The sequence below is a fragment of the Bombina bombina genome, chromosome 1, assembly GCF_027579735.1.
Source record: "Bombina bombina isolate aBomBom1 chromosome 1, aBomBom1.pri, whole genome shotgun sequence".
Lineage (NCBI taxonomy): Eukaryota > Metazoa > Chordata > Amphibia > Anura > Bombinatoridae > Bombina > Bombina bombina.
The window spans coordinates 803,214,264-803,230,471 of record NC_069499.1 but is presented as its reverse complement, the minus strand read 5'-3'; the positions used below and the strand labels follow the sequence as shown (position 1 = coordinate 803,230,471).

Sequence of the window (16,208 nt, the reverse complement as noted above, 5' to 3'; positions counted from 1 at the left end):
CATCTGGGCACGGAAAGAAACCCATTTTCCATTTAGAAAACTGGCGCAAGGATAATGTTATATAATTATGCACTATGTGCAGAATTATATAACATTATTTGGTGGGTTTACTGGCCCTTTAACATAAACAGTTTAACTACATGTCGTAAAACAACTTTGCAATATACTTTCATTATTTAGTTTGTTCTCCTTTCCTGTAATTTAATTCTGAATATTGTGGGCTTCCCAATTCATTTTAAAAATGGAAGTGCAGACACAGCTATATTCCACACAGTCATTGGTTACTCACTCTAATCAGCCATTTATACCCCTTATCGGCCTTAGTGTAACCTAACCTACAATATGGCGACGCCCACTGCTTTACAAACATTAACTTAACCCTTATTTTTTCAAATATTTAAACAATCAATATAATTTTTATAAAAACATGTACAAATGATTCTCAGGCTAATTTTTGCTCTGAATACATTATTCAAGCAATGATTTATTTAGTGTTAAATGTCCCTTTAAATGCCAAACTAAACTAAAACAGCAGAATGTCTCATAGTAATACTTACCAATCTAAGTAAGGTCCAGCCAAGCAAAAGAAGAAGGAAAAATAGATTATACAATTATTTACAGTAACTTGCAGCTGACATATATACCCTGCACAAATACATTTTAGTTCTCAAGTCACTATGTAAATACTAATGTCATCTGCATAAAAGTAAAGCTAGACTGGTAATCAAAATTCATTTATAATATAAACAGGATAATTATACCACTATGGGCAACATTTATCATAATTGCAGCAGGACAAGTTTACATGTAAAGAATATGTCCACCTACAATTGCTGCTTGTAATCGCCACTTCTGAGACCGTGGAGATGCAAAATAAGCTTCTTAAATCTGTGCTGCAGGCTTGCTCCTATGTGCCTGCTCAGCATATCCTAAAAAGCTGCAAACGCAGCTTAAAGAGGCATTAAACTTAAAATATTTCTTTCATGATTTAGATAGAGAATAGAATTTTTAACCTTACAATTTACGTCTAATTTGCTTCATTCTTTAGATATCCTTTGTTGAAGATATAGCAATGCACATGGGTAAGCCAATCATATGAGGCCTATTTAGATATGCTTTTCAACCAAGGATATCAAGAGAACGAAGCAAATTTGATAATAGAAGTAAATTGGAAAGTTGCTTAAAATTACATGCTCTTTCTAAATCATGAAATAAATAATTTGGGTTTCATGTCCCTTTAATAAAAATTTACCCCATATGAAAAATTCCAAATAACATGCAGTATCTATGTATTTCCAATTCTCACATTAAGTACCTATTCTACAGGAGACTTGACAAACCTATTGGAATTATTACGATTGTGCCCATCATGTTTGCCTGATCAAAATCCAAATTCTCGATATTTAAACAGGACATTTACAAGGCAATGTTTCACTTATTGAATTGCACAGCTAAAAGGACTTGATACACCCGCAGACAATACCACCATACTGGATGACAATAGGAAGCAACATCCCTAAACTGACACAAACGCTAGCTGCTCAAAGTTGAAAAATTAACAATAAGCACTTGTTCATTAATAATGACCCTGTTCAAATTAATTAAAAATATATACGCACACATCTCTATGGTTTTGGAACAATAGGTTAATTGCATACATCCCCCTATTGGCATCAGTACAAACTATAAAAAGGAATCAATAAATATTTAGGCCATCAACCAGTGATGTAATTGCTAAACCAAGGCTCAACAAACATGGGCGCCTTAAAATTAGGCCCTGGCTCCCGGTTTAAAGTCTCCACCACAATAACCTAAATGTACGGGCTTTGCTCCTAGAATTTGAACAAATTTGTCGAGCCCTGCACTAAACTTGCATTTGTTTGTCCTTAATTCTGCACATTTGGTTTATGGATTTACAAAACCAAGGGATTAACAACTAATTTTGTGTTGTTTTTGGGCTGATTTTAATCTTCAGGTGTAATAAGGGCAGAAGCATTTTGTGACTGATCACTGAAAAAAAAAAACACGCTGACAATGCAGGCAGCCGATGAGAAATTATTATTTGACAAAATAAAGTGCAAACTTGTGATCAACCCCAAAAGGTACAATTTAAAACAAGCATTTCTGTAACATGTTTAAAGGTACAGTAAAGTCAAAATTAAACTTTCATGATATAGCTAGAGCATGCAACATTCCAATTTACATTGTATATAATGTGCTTCAATCTCTTGGTATCCTTGGTTTAAAAGCATACCGTGGTAAGCTTAGAAACAGCAATGCACTATAAGGAACTAGCTACTGATTGGTAGCAGGATATGTCTTTTGTCATTGGCTCACCTGATGTTTTCAGTTAGCTCCTAGTAGTGCATTGCTGCTCTTTCAACAAAAGGATACCAAGAGAATTAATCACATATCATAACAGACGAAATTGGAAAGTTTTGTTTAAGTGTTTGTTCTATCTGAATCATGAAAGAACAATTTGGGGGTTTCATGTCCCTTTAATTATGCAAATTGCATGTTTAAAAATCTACCACTGTTTGAATAAAAACATTTCTTGTGCATGTGACTGAGCATACCACAGTAGACTGCATGTGCCACCACTATCACATTATTGGCACTGAAACAGAACCATGTGCACACCACCTAACACAGAAACCAGTAGTGTTTTTTTGGTTTTTTTTGCTGTGTTAGGCTTTTCAAATTCTATGATACTTAAATTCTATATCCCTTTATGACCAAGCATAACTGTGTAGTTTTAATGGACACAAAACTCTTATTTTTTTCATGATTCAGATACAAAATACAATTTTAAACAGCTTTCCAATTTACTTCTATTATCAAATTTCATTAATTATCTTGGTATCCTCTGTTAAACAAGCAGCAATGCACTACTGGGAGCTACCTAAACACATCGGGTGAGCCAACAACAAGAGCCATTTAAGTTTTAAACAAAGGATACCAAGAAGACACAAAGCAAATTCGATAATAGAAGTAAATTGTAAAACTGTTTAAAATGGAATGCTCTGTATGAATCCTGAAAGAAAAATCCTGAGTTCCTTGTCCCTTCAGCGGGGGATTGGTTCCATATAAAGGTTTGAAATTAATAAAACAACACATATGCAGATTTATAATGTAAACGATTACACTGTAATATCTATTATGGAACATTAGAGCAGTGTTACCAGGACGTATGTGGGTTTACTATAAGTTGTTTAACTTTATGTCAGAACTGTCCAACCCAAGGCCTAATGGGGTGGGGAACAATGCGTGGCTTATGCAGCACCAAACAAAATTATTCTGATCTACGCTACAGGCCTTCCTACCCTTTATGTGAATACAATTCTATGAGCATACTATACATAGTTTTGTAACACTTGTTTAAACCCTTGCCGCCATTAGGACGTTCCATGTTCCAGCATAAAACGTCTTGGCCGTCCTGAAGCCATAGCCCTTTGCTAAATGGGACCGCGGGCTGGGACTTTGTTCCAATGTCGACAAAAGGAAAGAGTTAAATAGAAACCAAAGAACTATTTGAAGTTTGTTTACATAGAAGTATGTTTTTTTGTTTAGAGTAAGCCCTTAACTGCTAAGCCATTTCAATCCCTGTGCTGAGCTGTTTTGGATTCTTTAGATGCTTCTCACATTTAAAAACCCTACCTTAGAACATTTTTCAGTGAGAAACCCACACAAATTATGTATTGTTTTTTTTCAGCAGACCAAACATTCAAAATATACTATATATATATATATATATATATATATATATATATATATATATATATATATATATATATATATATATATATATATATATATATATATATATATATATATATATATATATATATATATATATATATATATCTCATGACGTGATATATATTACAAATATAAAATTTTAATAAACATGGTTGTGAAAAATTGTGTGTTTTGTTTTTCTTAACAGTATAGTTACAAGAAGGGGTTATACTTATATAAATAAGGACCTTTGAGTATAGTTATATCACTTTGATGTGCACATAGGGGTTTCCATGAACCTCTTCATAAATACACAGTACACAGTAATCATTTGGCTATAAACACCTACATAAGGGCTTTATTTTAAAGATTTTGGGCTTTAAAACAAGGGGTCTTAAAGGGTCTCTAGACTTTTTGATGGCCTATTATAAGTGCCTAGAGACCTCATTATAAAAAAAAAAAAAAAAGAATAAAAAGAATATATATATATATATATATATATATATATATATATATATATATATATATATATATATAAAAAATGTAAAAATCAAGGTTGCAAACATTGTTGTGCTTTTAAAACAAAATATTATAGTAAAAACAAGAAGTGGTTATCCTCATATAAATTAGGGTTCTGTGTATATTAATATTATCTTTAATGTGCACATAGGGCACACATGAACCTCTACTCAAATAAATGCACATTTATTTACACCGGGCGATCACTATTACCATGATCACCTGGTGACAGTGGCGTGTTTCTATTTCTTGTGCTGCCCTAGGCACTCAAAATGCTGCAAAATTCTACACTATATATATATATATATATATATATATATATATATATATATATATATATATATATATAAAAATTAGTTTGTCTCATGACCCCTAGAGAGGCAAAAAGCAAAATATAAACTAGGTTTTGTAAATGCTGCCAACTACCTAAACCAGCTATTTGATTTGGAAGATTTGTGGGTTACAGAATTTGCCCTCTCTAGGGAGCACAATTTCTATGTTAAAGCAAGGTCTTTTATTGTCAAGCCAAAATTAAACTTTCATGATTCAGATAGGACATGTGATTTTAAACAACTTTCCAATTTACTTTTATCATCAAATGTGCTTTGTTCTCTTGGTATTCTATGTGGAAAGCTAAACCTAGGTAGGTTCATATAGGGTTGCTACCTCGGCCATGGTTTCCTGGACACTTAAGTTACACATGCTGCAGGTAAAGCAGGGAGGAACATGTATTGTGCTGTTTATCAGCACTATCATATGATGTCTAGAGGCATAATACATGTTCCGCCCTGTTTACCCTGCAGCATGCTTAACTCGTAAGTGTTCAGGAAAACACACACACACATATACATATATATATATATATATATATATACTGTATATATATATATATATATATATATATATATATATATATATATATATATATATATCCCCCTCGATCTGCCACCCTAGGCAAGTGCCTTGTTTGCCTAGGCCAAAATACGCCCCCTGCCTGGCGATTAAAACCTATATAGGGGCTTTGGTTTTGGGGGTCTCTAGGCCTTTATTGTTGGCCTATTTTATAGGTAAATATGTTAAAATATGAATATTTTTTCATCTCCCTTTTGTACAAACTGACAGTTACAGATGACTCAACAGCACTCCCATCTTACACCATAGCCTGGAATAGTGAGTTACAGAAAGAGATAGATTTTGACTCATGGTCTAAAGCCTTTACACTCACGAAGCGAGCCTCAGTGTCTGCTTCAATTCAGGAAATTCACATTAAACTAATGAGTCGCTGGTATCTGACTCCATCGAGGCTTCAGAAAATATATCCCTTCCTGAGTAACAAGTGTTGGAGAGGGTGTGGAGAGGAGGGCTCCCTTGCCCACATATGGTGGTCCTGTCCCAGATTGCAGGAATATTGGTCAGGAGTCTTCTCTTTTATTTCTGATCTACTCGGTATAACTCTACCAAATACAATAGAGAGTATTCTGTTTAGCTCATTACCCAAGATTAAGGATCCCGCTAAATTCGTGCTCCTTCTCATAATGTTAACAGGAGCAAAAAAACTTATACCGAAGAGATGGAAGAAACAATGTGTTCCATCTTTACCAGAATGGAAACAACAAGTGGCTGAACTTATCACCTAGGAGACATATCACTATCTTAAAATTGAGAAATTGGACACCCACGAGATGATCTTGGCGATCTGGAATAGAACAATATAACCCCCCTTTTTTTTTCTCCTCCCCCTCTCTCTTTTCTCTCTACTCTTTTTCCCTCCCTCCTCATTCCTTTCCCCTCCCTCTAACATATTGCTCTGCGTTTCACTATTGCGGTTTGCTAGTAATTCACTAAGAGCACTCAATTGGTTAAATGTTGAATCTCATAAGCTTAATGTTAAAAATTGTATAAAAGAAAACTGCAAAAGGTAATTCAATGTCAAATGGCTTGCAGCATTATGTAAACCTTTTGAATTTGATGATTGTTAAGTTTGAAATGCTTCAATAAAGCTTTTTTGAAAAAAAAAAAAAAGGATATTTTTGCTTAAACTTTATGTGCCCAAGTAGCTCAGAAAGTGCTTAAGACAATGTGGATGATGACCATGTGTTGTTATCTGTGTTTAAAGGGTTAACAGAATTACTAACATTTGATAATCTAACGTGCACCATCGCTCTCACATAACTGTGTTTAAAGGGACATTCTACTCGAAAACTTTTATAGTTTAAAGGGACAGTAAACCTTAAAAATAATGTTATATAATTCTGCACATAGTGCAGAATTAGATAACATTATTTAAGTGCTATAGTTCTAAAAATCTTTTTTACCTTTTAATATGTAAAAATTATGGCGCTTTTACAGACCCGCTCTCTGCTCTCTGCTGAGCGGGTCTGTAATATTTAGTCAGCGCATCGGGCCAGCTGTATAGTCACAGCCCGGCCCGACCGCGCCATAGCACTAAGTGCAGCTCGCTCCTGTCACAGGAGCGAGCTGCACTTAGACTTATGGTGCGGTCGGGCCGGGCTGTGACTATACAGCTGGCCCGATGCGCTGACTAAATATTACAGACCCGCTCAGCAGAGAGCGGGTCTGTAAAAGCGCCATAATTTTTACATATTAAAAGGTAAAAAAGGTTTTTAGAACTATAGCACTTAAATAATGTTATATAATTCTGCACTATGTGCAGAATTATATAACATTATTTTTAAGGTTTACTGTCCCTTTAAGAAGAGAGATAATCTCTTTATTACACATTCCCCAGTTCTGCATAACCAATACATTTTTTACCTTTGTGATTACCTTGCATCTAAACCTCTGCAGACTGCCCTCTTATTTCAGTTCTTTTGACAGACTTGCATTTTAGCCTATCAGTGCTGATTAAATAACTACACAGGAGTGAACACAATGTTACCTACATGGCACACATGAACTTGTGCTGTCTAACTGAAAATCTTTCAAAATACACTGAGATAAGAGGCGGCCTTCAAGGGCTTAGAAATTAGCATATGAACCTAGGGCTGCCACCTTGGGCATGTTTTCCTGGACACTTATGAGTTAAGCATGCTGCAGGGTAAGCAGGGCGGAACATGTATCATACCTCTAGACATCACATGATAGTGCTGATAAACAGCACAATACATGTTCCTCCCTGCTTTACCTGTAGCATGTGTAACTTAAGTGACCAGGAAACCATGGCCGAGGTATCAAACCTATATGAACCTACCTAGGTTTAGCTTTCCACATAGAATACCAAGAGAACAAAGCAAATTTGATGATAAAAGTAAATTGGAAAGTTCTTTAAAACCGCATGTCTTATCTGAATCATGAAAGTTTAATTTTGGCTTGATTGACCCTTTAAAAGAACAATAAAAGACCTTGCTTTAACATAGAAATTGTGCTCCCTAGAGAGGGCAAATTCTGTAACCGACAAATCTTCCAAATCAAATAGCTGGTTTAGGTAGTTGGCAGCATTTACAAAACCTAGTTTATATTTTGCTTTTTGCCTTTCTAGGGGTCATGAGACAAACTCATTTTTTTTTTACACAAAAGCAAGGTATGTTAAAACTATGTTTCTTTCATGTAATTGGCAAGAGTCCATGAGCTAGTGACGTATGGGATATACAATCCTACCAGGAGGGGCAAAGTTTCTCAAACCTCAAAATGCCTACAAATACACCCCTCACCACACCCACAATTCAGTTTTACAAACTTTGCCTCCCTATGGAGGTGGTGAAGTAAGATTGTGCTTGATTTTCTTCTGTGATATGCGCTTGTCAGCATTTTGAAGCCCGACTCCTCTCAGAGTACAGTGTTTGTCAGTGGGATGTGAAGGGAGTATCACTTATTGAATTCTATGGTTTTCCTTGCATGAAATCTTTTCATAGGTTCTCTGTTATCGGTCGTAGAGATTCATCTCCTACCTCCCTTTTCAGATGGATGATATACTCTCATATTCCATTACCTCTACTGATAACTGTTTCAGTAATGGTTTGGGTATCTGCTATTTGTGGATGGGTGTCTTTCGGTAAGTATGTTTTCATTACTTAAGACACTCTCAGCTATGGTTTGGCACTTTATGTATTAATGTAAAGTTCTAAATGCTGATATTTATTGCGTCATTCTTGGCACAAGATTTTTTTTGGCACGAAGGTACGTTCGGTGACGCAAATTTGTCATTTCCGGCGTCTTAGTTGATGACAGGTCTCCTTGCACAAGGTTGCGTCTGCCATGACGCGAGTTACGTCATTTTCCTGGATGTTGTTAGCTCCAAAAAATTTAATTTTGCGTTGCGTGTCATTCTTGGCGCCAAATAATTTAATTATTTTAACCCCACTTCCAATATGCCTCTTCTATGCTCAGAGGGCTATGCGGTTTGCCTTTTTTCCCCATTCCTGAAACTGCCATATAAGGAAATTGATAATTTTGCTTTATATGTTGTTTTTTCTCTTACATTTGCAAGATGTCTCAATCTGATCCTGTCTCAGAAACCACTGTTTGATCCCAGCTGCCTGATAACAGTTCTACCAAAGATAAGTGTATCTGTTGTAAGTTAGCGGAGATTATATCTCCAGCTGTAGTATGCAACAGTTGTCATGATAAGCTTTTACATGCAGAGAATGTATCCATCAGTACTAGTACAATGCCTGTTGTTCCTTCAACATCTAATGTACATGATATCCCTGTGAATATAAAAGATTTTATTGCTGATGCGATTCAGAAGGCTTTATCTGCTATTCCGCCTTCTAATAAAACGTAGAAGGTTTTTTAAAACTTCTCATAAATTTGATGAAATTTCAAATGACCGACAATATACTGAATTATCCTCCTCTGTTTCAGAAGATCCTACATCAGATAATGACACTGACAAATCTACTTAACTCTTTAAGATGGAGTATATTCGTTCCTTGGTAAAAGAGGTGTTGATTACTTTGGATATTGAGGAAACTAGTCCTCTTGATACTAAAACTAGTAAACGTTTAAATTCTGTTTATAAACCTCCTGTGGTTACTCCAGAGGTTTTTCCAGTTCCTGATGCATTTCTGATATAATTTCAAAGGAATGGAATAGGCCTGGTACTTCTTTTATTCCTTCTTCTAGGTTTAAAAAGTTGTATCCTTTGCCAGCAGTCAAATTGGAGTTTTGGGAAAAAAATCCCAAAGTTGATGGGGCTATTTCTACTCTTGCCAAACGTACTACTATCCCTATGGAAGATAGTACTTCCTTTAAGGATCCTTTAGATAGGAAACTTGAATCTTATCTAAGGAAAGCTTATTTATATTCTGGCTATCTTATCAGGCCTGCCATTTCTATGACTGATGTTGCAGCTGCATCAACTTTCTGGTTGGAAAGCTTAGCGCAACAGGAAACAGATCCTGATTTGTCTAGCCTTCAACATGCTAATCATTTTATCTGTGCTGTTATTTTTTATATCATCAAAATTGATGTTAAATCTATGTCTTTAGCTAGAAGAGCTTTGTGGCTCAAGTATTGGAATGCTGACATGGTATCTAAGTCTAGATTACTATCTCTTTCTTTCCAAGGTAACAATTTATTTGGTTCTCAGGTGGATTCAATTATTTCAACTGTCACTGGGGGGAAGTTTTTTTTTTTACCTCAGGATAAAAGATCTAAGGGTAAATCTAAAGCTTCGAATCGTTTTCGTTCTTTTCAACAGAATAAGGAACAGAACCCAAATCCTTCCCCAAAGAATCTGGTTCCAATTGGAAACCTTCAAGTTGGAATAAATCCAAGCCTTTTAAGAAACCAAAGACAGCCCCCAAGTCTGCATGATGGTGCAGCCCTCATTCTAGCTCAGCTGGTGGGGGGGCAGATTAAACATTTTTTGGATGTGGACTTAACTTTTTCAGCGGAAAAAATTGCTGGTTTTATCTTTATCCCTCCCTCTCTAGTGACTCTTCTGTGGAGTACCACATCTTGGGTATTAATATCCCATACGTCACAAGCTCAATTACATGAAAAAAAAAAACATAATTTATGTAAGAACTTGCCAATATGAAAGAAATAATTTATCAGGTAAGTTCTTACATAAATTATGTTTTTTAACCCATTTGCAGGGGTTAAAGTGTAATTAACCTGGTGAGCCAATGACAAGAGGCATGTGTCTAGCCACCAATGAACAGCTTGATCCCAGTAGTTAATTGCTGTTCCAGAGCCTGCCTAGGTATGCTTTTCAGAAAAGGACACCAAAAGAATAAAGTAAATTTGATAACAGAAGTTAACTGAAAAAATGTCATAAAGGAATACAAAATACTGCAGAATTTAATCATTGACAAATACACAATAAAAAGACAATACAATAGCACTTACTTTAAATTTGAAATGAGAAGTAAAATATTTTCTGGCAAATTTAAAATGTAATCCAATTTTCTGTCTCCCTTTATTATGTGTCAGCCATCAACCAATCACAAAATGTACAACATATAAATATATACTATGCACGTTTGCACATGCTCAGATGGAGTTGGAGCATCAGAAAGTGTGCATATAAAAAGAATGTGCACATTATATTAAAGGGACACTGAACCCAATTTTTTTCTTTTGTTATTCAGATAGAGCACCTTTCTAATTTATTTCTATTATCAAATGTTCTTCATTCTCTTGGTATGTTTATTTTAAAAGCAAGAATGTAAGTTTAGATGCCGGCCCATTTTTGGTGAACAACCTGGGTCGTCCTTGCAGATTGGACAGCACCAATAAACAAGTGCAGTCCATGGTCTGAACCAACAATTTGCTGGCTCCTTAGCTTAGATGTCTTATTTTTCAAATAAAGATAGCAAGAGAATGAAGAAAATTGATAATAGAAATAAATTAGAAAGTTGCTTAAAATTGCATGCTCTATCTGAATCATGAAAGAAAAAATTGGGCTCAGTGTCCCTTTAATGAAAGTATTCTGGAAAGGTTTTAAACTTCATGCTTTAGCTGAATTATGAAACTTTATCTTTTACTTTAGTGTTCCTTTAAAATTGCATGTTCTTACTAAACCATGAACATTAGCGTTATACTGACATAAAAGGAAAACAGAAATATGCTAATTGAAAACACTTTACAGTGGCACAGTAGTCTTGTTAGCACCTGAACGCTAATTCTGACAGTGACTCGCCTAAAGCCATACCCAGCGCAAGATGTTTGTCTAGTCTGAGCCAGCTGGAACTATGTAAAAATGAAGCCACAGACCCACAGGCAACACAAAGGAATGTTTACCCTGATCTGCAGCATATTATTGCTCTAGCAACGTACAGCATTCACGTCTATTGCACAAACCTGAAAAGAACGTATCCTCTACATATACATACATAATGGTCCACTATGCTTCCAGATTAAACTGTGAGCCTAATCAAAATAGAACGCTAGCTCACAATTCCATATAAAATTTACAATACGGAAATCAGACATAATATTCAGCATATTGCTTAGCTTGTAATGAACACTAAATTATTGCTTGCAGGGGCCAAGCTTATATTATTATTTTTTTAACCAAACAATTCACAAGAAAAACAAGTTTTACAAAATTGAAAAAGGGATATTAATGTTATTTTTTACCTGCCATGGGAAACAAAGAATACAAAAAATATTTTAGTACTACCCTTTGAGTCTAAAGTCCTAGAAGCTATATTACATGGAATGTAATCCCACGAGCAAAATTTAAAAAGGGATATTAATGTTATTTTTTATTTGTGAATAGCTTATATTAGTGATGAGCTTGTGCTTTGCAAAACAAAATCTCTATATAAAACCATTTTAAATTTTACATTATCCTACAAGCCAATTATATCCCTGTTTAGGTATGTTTAATAACCTTAGCTGTTTGCCAATGAGAAATATATAAATATGCCCCCCTCGCTGTTCAAGCAATCACTGGGTAGAATGTTGTAGGGTAAGTATGAATTCTGGTTGTTAAATTCCAGCCTCTCTAGGGGCAATGAAAAAAAATACTAATAACAAGGGCAGCATAAATAATAAGGTTACATTGTAAAGATTTTACAAAACATTCTTAAAAGTTTTATAGGGATTACATTGTCAGCTTTATGACCTTGTGCAAAGGGTGAAGCAGAAATTATAATACAAAAAAGCACATGATCTTGTAATGTTTATATAGGCACTCTGTGAACAATTGATTGAAAAACAGAAATGGCTGCTGTATTTGCTGAAAGTGTGAGCCGTTGCCTGATAACTTTTGAATAAAATTCTCTGGGTCCCCAAAATAAAACATACAATTATGGAATGAATAAAGTTATTTTAGATCTAATAATATGATCTAGATTATTATTTTTTTTAACTTAAAGGGACAGTAAACATACTATTAATGTTATATAATTATGCACATAGTGCAGAATTATATAACATTATCTTAGCGGCACCCTTATAAATCTAAAACATTTCCTGATTTTTTTATCTCAAAATTGGACTCTGCTCAAGGTTCTACTGAGCGGGTCTTGTTTTTCAAATGCGCTCACGGGTGCGCTGTCTAGTCACGCCAGATCGCGTCATTGAAGTGAATGTAGCTAGCTCCCGCTACCAGATCAGAGCGGGAGCGAGCTACCTTCACCACTTCAATGGCGCGATCAGCGCACTGTGACTAGACAGCGGGCCAACTAAGCGCTTTTGAACAAGACCTGCTCAGTAGAACCTTGAGCGGAGTCCAACTTTAGGATAAAAAAAAATAATCAGGAAATGTTTTAGATTTATAAAGGTGCCGCTAAGATAATGTTATATAATTTTGCACTTTGTGCAGAATTATATAACATTATTTGGTATGTTTACTGTCCCTTTAAGTGAGTAAAAGGACATTAAAATACAACATTCAATTCCCAATAAATTAAAGGGATATGAAAACCAAATATTTTCTCTTTCATGGGTCAGACAGAGCATTTGATTTTAAAAATGTTTCCAATTTACTTCTATTACCTAATTTCCTTTATTCTCTTGGTTTCCTTAGTTGAAAAACATACCTAGGTAGACTCAGGAGCAGCAATGCATTACTGGGGCCTAGCTGCTGATTGGTGGTTGCACACAAATGCCTCTTTTCATTGGTTCACCAGTTATGCTCAGCTAGTCCCCAGTAATGCATAGCTGCTCCTTCAAGAAAGGATAACAAGAGAATTAAGTAATTTTGGTAATAGATGTAAATTGGATAAATTGGATATACTGTGGATATAATATATATATATATATATATATATATATATATATATATATATATATATATATATATATATATATATACATATATACATATATACACATACATACATATATATATATATATATATATATATATATATATATATATATATATATATATATATATATATATATATATATATATATATATATATATATATATATATATATATACACATACATATATATATACACACACTATATATATATATACAGGTAGCCCTCAGTTTACGCCGGGGTTAGGTTCCAGAAGGAATGGTTGTAAATCGAAACCGTTGTAAATTGAAACCCAGTTTATAATGTAAGTAAATGGGAAGTGAGGGAGATAGGTTCCAGGCCCCTCTCAAAATTGTCATAAGTAACACCTAATACATTATTTTTAAAGCTTTGAAATTAAGACTTTAAATGATAAACAGCATTATAAACCTCATAAAATAATCACACAACACAGAATATATAATTAAACTAAGTTAAATGAGCAAAAACATTTGCTAAACAGCATTATAAACCTAATAAAATAATCACACCACACAGACTTTACTTGCATTTTTCTGCAAACAATTTATACTATGCATTCCAAACTGGACTGATTTATAGACAGGAAGATCTTCTTCCTTTGCAAGCTGCTTAATAGCTCAGGTCTAGTTATACTGATTAATTTCAGCTTGCTTGGCTTGCATATCTTTGCTGCAACACAAGCGGACAGCTCCACCTACTGGCTATTTTAATCAATGCACTGCTTCTCAATGCTTTTCAATAGCAGTCACATGACTGGAAAAAAAAGGTTGTTATTCTGAAACGGTGTAAATTAAACCGTTGTAAACCGAGGGTCACATATATATATATATATATATATATATATATATATATATATATATATATATATATATATATATATATATATATCATACTGATGGCCAAATCTTTCTGGCTTCTAGATTTTTAACAAATTTGTTGACCATATATATAATATTTCCATTGGAGAGCTGACAGATTTCAGGGATGTGTTATAGAACTGTTAATTTTAACATTTGGTTCATAATTTAAAAACTGTGTTATAAAAGGTTTCACATTTCAACTTGAAAACTCTCCCTAAGATAACAAGCTTTTGCAAAATAGCAGCTTGAACAATTATTCTAATTGACTATTGTTTCTCATTATTATTATTATTATTATTATTATAATGCTTCTGTGCCTTCCACCAGAGAAAGCTTTATATTGCATGTACACAGGATACAGTGAGCAATATTTTCCAATCTAATGCCGCTACAAAACATTTTTGGGTATAAAAGTTGAAAGAAGCAGTTTTTTTAAACAATTGGGAATAAGAAATATTAAAGGGACATGAAACCCACATTTTTGTCTTTAATGATATAGAATACAATTTTAAGCAACTTTTAAGTTTTCTAATATTAAATTTGCTTTGTACTCTTGGTATTCTTTGTTGAAGGAGCAGTAAAGCACTAGTGGGAGCTTGATGAAGACATCATGTACTCCAATGAGCAGCCCCCAATCAGCAGCTAGCTCCCAGTAGTGCTTTGCCGCTCCTAAACCTACCTAGGTATTCTTTTCAACAAAGGATAGCAAGACAATGACGCAATTTAGATAATAAAATTAATAAAAGTATATTGGAAAGTTGTTTAAAAATGACATGCCCTATCTGAATCATGAAAGTTTAATTTGAACTTCTCTATCCCTTTAACATTTTGCGATCTATCTAAACCATGAATGACAATTTTGGGTTTCATACCCCTTTAATCTTCAGAAACACAATTCCACAAATCAACTAAACAAATGTCATCCAATTATTATGTTTGACTGGTACTAGTATATAATTTCAAGAGAGAATGAGAACTTTTTACCTAATTTCCCCTAAAAACACATTGTCATATTTTTATATGTATATTGCCCTGGTAATCTTAAATCCCGTAACAATGTATAAAACTGGGCACATATATCATACCAATAAAGAAGTAAATTAATGCAATTGTGAATTAGTAACTGTATTTGTATGGCCCTGGTTATCTTGATTTACAATGTTGTTTTTTTCAGCTGTAAAGCTAGAGCATTTATCTACTATCCTATCTGCAAAGAAGTAAATGTGAACATTCATTAAAGCATAAAAAGCTTCTCCCTGGAACACTATCCAGAATAACAGAATGATTTATACAGGAACCATATACTGACAACGGAGGCACAGACAAATTAATTCGTTTTACTGACAAAATAATAAAAATATATAATCAAACTCTACAAACATACTTATAAGTATCACTTTAAATGTCCCCAATAGTGTAACTATCCGGTTACTGCCCTCTTCCAGCTTAACAACCCGTACCCCCATTATACTCACCCAGAAGATAAAGGTGTATATGAGCAGGACGCTTTTTAGACACGTTATAACGGGCTTTGTTTGCAGCCTGCGGGACGGAGAAGCCATGTCTACCCCTGAAGTTTGCCAACCGAGCTACTGACCCTCACCGGAAACTCCCGACTGTAGCCGAATACTGACCGGAAACTGCCGACTGAGACTGAGCGCACCTCCGAAGACTGTCGAAGAAATGCGATTCTTGTGTTGGTTATTGCCGAGAATAGCCGATGACGGAAAATACCGATAACACCCGAAGGACAGTACAATACTACAGTGGATGGAAATATTATCGATCTAGGAATGTGATATGACAGGAAACTGACGATTGTTTCGTGTCACCACTGCGATCTAGACTAGTGTGTTGTTGTGTTGGAAAGCTTATATATAGTTA

The 16,208-nt window shown here is 34.5% G+C and overlaps 1 protein-coding gene across 1 annotated transcript in view; it reads right to left on the bottom strand.

The window, feature by feature from the left end:
- The window catches only part of TSPAN6 (tetraspanin 6), a 53,597-nt gene extending 37,640 nt beyond the window's left edge, over positions 1–15,957 (bottom strand). Inside the window, exon 1 of the mRNA XM_053699376.1 lies at positions 15,800–15,957. Coding sequence (XP_053555351.1) covers positions 15,800–15,886 — 87 coding nt within the window. The 5' untranslated portion in view covers positions 15,887–15,957. The remainder of the gene's footprint in view (positions 1–15,799) is intronic.
- Between the last annotated feature and the right edge of the window lie 251 nt (positions 15,958–16,208).